General features: G+C 40.5%; 1 protein-coding gene across 2 annotated transcripts in view; it reads right to left on the bottom strand.

Moving 5' to 3' along the window:
- Positions 1-1247: 1247 nt before the first annotated feature.
- map3k10 (mitogen-activated protein kinase kinase kinase 10) overlaps positions 1248-6000 on the bottom strand; it is a 46239-nt gene continuing 41486 nt past the window's right edge. The window contains exons 8-11 of one of the 2 annotated variants that reach the window (XM_067419040.1): positions 5708-5817; positions 5325-5566; positions 3329-3863; positions 1248-1704 (exon numbers count right to left, since the gene is read on the bottom strand). In XM_067419040.1, the coding sequence (XP_067275141.1) occupies positions 1298-1704; positions 3329-3863; positions 5325-5566; positions 5708-5817 (1294 nt within the window). In that variant the 3' untranslated portion in view covers positions 1248-1297. The remainder of the gene's footprint in view (positions 1705-3328; positions 3864-5324; positions 5567-5707; positions 5818-6000) is intronic. The other variant, XM_067419042.1, reaches the window with a different exon arrangement.

Here is a 6000-nt window from a genome sequence, read left to right as displayed (position 1 = left end):
GTTCTTTTCATAAATGCTTTCAGTTCATTAAATAATAAATGTTTCTTGAGCATCAGATCATATCAGAATGATTTCTGAAGGATCATGTGACACTGAAGACTGCAGTAATACTGAAAATTCAGCTTTAATCACAGGGATAAATTACACTTTATTTAAACTGTAAAAGTAGAAAAGACAAAAAAAAACTAGTGTGGACTTGTTTGGGATCAATTAATACCATTGAAACCGTAGCTGTGCTGAGTTGTAGTTGACAAGTTATAATTTCCTATAAATTAGGCTTTTTAATAATTTTTCAAAAGCAGTCAACATGAAATGAGATACTTCTCTTCCTGTAAAAAGGGATCAAATGACTTAATTTTATGAAATACTAAATATTTTGTATTGGGAGGAAAATCATGCACGGTTATGCACAAAGGTAAATAAGACTTTTTTTGCCTGTTGAAATGTATTAATAAACATGAAAAATTCTATATCAATTTAACAGAATTTGTATGCTTATATTTGTACAATACCAGCTTCTGAGGCCATTTTAAGGGGAATACAAGCATTTGATGTTTTTAAAATGACCTGGTTGGTTCAGCAAATCATGGATTTATGCCTCAAATGCTTAAAAAACAAAAAATCTACCATATTCATGAAAAGTGCCAGGTACCACCACACATGGAGAGAAAGCGCCCGCTCGTGTAATTTCTCATTTGGACTGCTCTCACATTCTGATTGGGTCGTGCAGAGAGTCCTAGTTTGTTTTTCCACACACAAAAAAGAAAAATATAAAAAATCTTATAGTACACCTATTTTTATATCAGCATATTACAGTGAAAAAGAGCTCCCTGTGTCATCGCAATTAACTGCATACAAGATTCTCCTGATTATAATTACAGAAAGCATCACTGAACTTTTACAATGTACACACTGGAGGGAACTTGTCATTTTCAGGTTATGTCCACGGAGACCATGATGAGGAAGAGGCCAGAGATATGAAGAAAACGAGGAAGGTCACAGGCCTACAGTAGTTAGACTGCCCTCTCCTGCTCCGTTTGTGAAAAAGCTTTCACTAGAGGCCGCCACTTAACCAACGACCTCGGTTGTTATGAGGCCCATTAAACTCGGAGACAGTGAGTCATTGCGAAACCAATCAAGGTCATTTATGGCTTAACCTGTCCAGAAGGCGTCTGTCTAGCTGCTGCAGAGGGCAGCTTTTCCATTAGAGCTGCCAGAGAGTGTGGTCTGATGGGATCACAGGGCAAACTGTAATGAGTGCTGGCTGAGGGTGCATCGGCCCAGGCGATGGGGCTCTCTATGAGTAATTCTGACCGCATAGAGTGGCTTTGCGTTGTCCGCACAGGGGGACGGTGCTGTCCTGGCTCTGGCCCTCCATGTCCATGTCGAGAAGGCTTGGATGTGTGGCGCTCACTCCGGCGCTCACTCCGCTGTCACCCGAGCCCAGCGGACTGTCACAGCTGCTACCTGGTGATGAGCTGAGCGTCTGGGACAGAGATGATAGTTTCCACGGGTCCGGACGTGCCCGAGCTGGGGTGGGGCGGGGGCGGGGAGCGAACTCAAGGGTTTTGGGACGCTCGAGCGTGCCCGTATGGCTGTCCGGCTCTGGCACGGGAATTGGAGGAGGGGGTTTGCGCCTGTGGGCTGAGGGGAAGACAACAGACGGGTCAGGTAGGCGTGGAATGTCAAGAGTTTCACGAGAACCTGGAGGAGAACATATGAATAACATGAAAGACTAAATTACATACAAGATATTACTTTAAAAAAAAAAAGTAATATCTTGTACAGTGATGCTTATTTTTAAAGAAAATGTCCACCTCTATATAGACTCTCACCTAAAGGATTATTAGGAACACCATACTAATACTGTGTGTGACCCTCTTTCGCCTTCAGAACTGCCTTAATTCTACGAGGCATTGATTCAACAAGGTGCTGAAAGCATTCTTTAGAAATGTTGGCCCATATTGATAGGAGAGCATCTTGCAGTTGATGGAGATTTGTGGGATGCACATCCAGGGCACGAAGCTCCTGTTCCACCACATCCCAAAGATGCTCTATTGGGTTGAGATCTGGTGACTGTGGGGCCATTTTAGTACAATCAACTCATTGTCATGTTCAAGAAACCAATTTGAAATGATTCAAGCTTTGCGACATGGTGCATTATCCTGCTGGAAGTAGCCATCAGAGGATGGGTACATGGTGGTCATAAAGGGATGGACATGGTCAGAAACAATGCTCAGGTAGGCCGTGGCATTTAAACGATGCCCAAATGGTACTAAAGGGCCTAAAATGTGCCAAGAAAACATCCCCCACACCATTACACCACCACCACCAGCCTGCACAGTGGTAACAAGGCATGATGGATCCATGCTCTCATTCTGTTTACGCCAAATTCTGACTCTACCATCTGAATGTCTCAACAGAAATCAAGACTCATCAGACCAGGCAACATTTTTCCAGTCTTCAACTGTCCAATGTTGGTGAGCTTGTGCAAATTGTAGCCTCTTTTTCCTCTTTGTAGTGGAGATGAGTGGTACCCGGTGGGGTCTTCTGCTGGTGTAGCCCATCCACCTCAAGGTTGTGCGTGTTGTAGCTTCACAAATGCTTTGCTGCATTCCTCGGTTGTAACGAGTGGTTATTTCAGTCAAAGTTGCTCTTCTATCAGCTTGAATCAGTCGGCCCATTCGCCCCTGACCTCTAGCATTAACTTAGCGTTGACTCTAGCATTGACTATTTCGGCCACAGGACTGCTGCATACTGCGTGAAAATCCCAGTAACTGAGCAGATTGTGAAATACTCAGACTAGCCTGTCTGGCACCAACAACCATGCCACGCTCAAAACTGCTTAAATCACCTTTCTTTCCCATTTTGACATTCAGTTTGGAGTTCAGGAGATTGTCTTGACCAGAGAAATTGAACAGGTGTTCCTAATAATCCTTTAGGTATGTGTGTGTATATATATATATATATATATATATATATATATATATATATATATATATATATATATATATATATATATATATATATATATATATATATATATATGCACCATATTTAATATTATATTATATACACTGTAATTTACAGCAATATTTTTTATTACAGTCAGGAGAATCACTATTGATTGCTAAAAAGTTGTTAGTGATTTTAAGCAGATGGATAGATAGATAGATGGATAGATAGATAGATAGATAGATAGATAGATAGATAGATAGATAGATAGATAGATAGATAGATAGATAGATAGATAGATAGATAGATAGATAGATAGATAGATAGATAGATAGATAGATAGATAGATAGATAGAGCATCAAAATACAGTACCTGTAAATGATGTTATGGTCGGGGCTGGTGCAGGGGGGAAGGGCATACTCCCGTCAGAAGGGGTGCGGCGATGCCCCACGACCGTCTGTGCTCGAGGACGAATGGCCCCATCCGAGGGTGTGCGGCGGTGCCCGCGGTTTAATGCCATTGCTGCAGAGACGTGGGTGGGTGTGAGGGACTGATTGGGCTCTCGTTTGAAGCTCTCTGCCCTCAGGTCCAGCAGAGGGTTTAATGCCGGCGCAGGAGAGATCACCGGAAGAGCACTACTAGGGGTCGGCGGAAAATCATCGGGGTCAGACGGCAACAGGGACTTGGTGGAGTTGCAGTCGGAGAGAGAGGAAAGGGAGAGGAGAGTAACGGAGGGGGACGGGTCCATGCTGGGCAGGGTGGAGTCGTGATGCCGGTTCTGGGACAGGGAGAGGGACAGTGTGCGGCTGGGTGGAGAGGTGCTGCGTCTGAATCGCCCCGTGCGCTGGAACAGGCCATCCTTCTTCTTCCTCTGCTCCTCTCGGGGGTCCTGCTCATCTTGACTCATCTGTACACGAATTAATGAATAATGTCACATGAGTTCAACAAAAGGTCAAACACATGGCATATGCCAAAGCATTAATTAATTGCATATATCATATTATCATCATTTAATAGTATCTGTCAGTGTCTATGCATTTAATTTTTTTAATATATTTGTTAAATATTTATACATAAAAGTATTTGTTGCACTTAATCAAATTTTGCGATGAAATATATACAATATATATATTTATATAATTTTTACTTTTAATGTAAGTTTAGAAATCATTCTAATATGTTGATTTGCTGCTAAAAACACATTTCCTGTTGTTATTAATGTTGAATGTATATAATTATTTTTGGTAAATTATAATTAATAATAATAATAATGTGTTCGATTTATATAGTGCTTTTCAAGGCACTCAAAGCGCTTTACATAGAAGGGAGGAATCTCCTAAACCACCACCAATGTGCAGCATCCACCTGGATGATGCGACGGCAGCCATATTGCGCCAGAACGCTCACCACACACACACACACACCAGCTGATTGGTGGAGAGGAGACCGAGTGATGAAGCCAATCAGAATAGGGGGATGATTAGGAGGCCATGATGGACAGAGGGGCCAATGGGCAAATCTGGCCAGGATGCCGGGGTTACACCCCTACTCTTTTTCCGAAAAACATCCTGGGATTTTTAATGACCACAGAGAGTCAGGACCTCGGTTTAACGTCTCATCCGAAAGACGGATTAATAATTAATTGAAATTAATTATAACATATTTTTTAACATATTAAATTACAAGCGTTAATTAGCATAAATAGTACAAATAAATGTATAATAATTATTAATTAATTAAAGTATTAAACACTATTTTCAATCTTGTTTTATATATATATATATATATATATATATATATATATATATATATATATATATATATATATAAATTAATGAATAATTATTTGTACTATTTATTTATGGATTTTTTTTCTGTTGATTTTTATATATATATATATATATATATATATATATATATATATATATATATATATATGCACCAGCTCAAACCCTCTTTTGGCGTTAAAAAACTACTGTCAGGATTTACTAAAGACACTAAAGAAAAATTAGCACTGAAAAGCTGTGGACAGGGTTATTTTTGCGGCTGACGTTACTGAATATGCATTTGAATTTTAATAAATCATGCAGTGATTTACTAACGTTTATGCTTGTAAATGTACTGGTGTTTGTGCCATTATTTACTGTACAAAAGCATGTCTTGAAACCTGACGCTAACCGGTAGATTGTGTTGGTCATTATGGAAATTATCCTGTTTTCTCCAATTTGCATGTCATCAGTAGATCATGCACTGAACTTCCATTCCTATTGGCGCTTTAATGCAATTGCCCTGTCTAGTAAATCTGGCCCTTAACCTGTTTTCTTCTATTACTTACTTTCCCACTTTCTCACTCTCTAACAGTGTGTACCTGTTGTCGTCCCAGCTGGAAGATGTCAGAACCGAGGCCCACAGCGGCCAGTATGGAGGCACAGCCCAGCATCAGCAGGTCACTCTTCTTCCTCTGGCTGCAGCGTCGAAGTGTCGAGTCCTGTGAGCCCATTCCCAGCCCTGTACCCGCTGATCCTGAGCCCACCTCCTCCATCGCCCCATTACTGCCCAGGTCAGGAGCCAGACGTCCTGGGGAACTATCATCAAACTCACAATGCTCCTCTACACAGAAGATAAAGGTGATGAATTAATAATAAACTAGTAGAAACAGACCATAAAATCACTATAATTTATAGTTCATGTCGGTAATGATTAGTTTGTTCATCATGATGGTCTTTAAATCTGAGTGTGATTTAGACTCACCCATTTCATTTAGACTTGAGAATCCAGCTGTTATAGGAGCATGTTTTGGGGACTTCCCCAGATTTGGGGCACTGGAGGACCACACCTTGCCCTCCCCGAGTGATTTTAACCTAAACAAAAATGCTATTAATTAACTTAGAAGTATGCTGTAAAATAGTGTTTATGGTATTTTATGGTAATTCCTATTCTGACAATCATGGACTTGATAATGTTAACTCTTTTTCTGCCATTGACTGAATTTTCTGGCTTTCTGTGTTTTTACTGTTATACGGTAGGGGGCGCTATTACACATC

The sequence above is a fragment of the Pseudorasbora parva genome, chromosome 16, assembly GCF_024679245.1.
Source record: "Pseudorasbora parva isolate DD20220531a chromosome 16, ASM2467924v1, whole genome shotgun sequence".
In the NCBI taxonomy this organism is placed as follows: Eukaryota; Metazoa; Chordata; class Actinopteri; order Cypriniformes; family Gobionidae; genus Pseudorasbora; species Pseudorasbora parva.
This window is presented reverse-complemented; position numbering and strand designations above follow the sequence as displayed.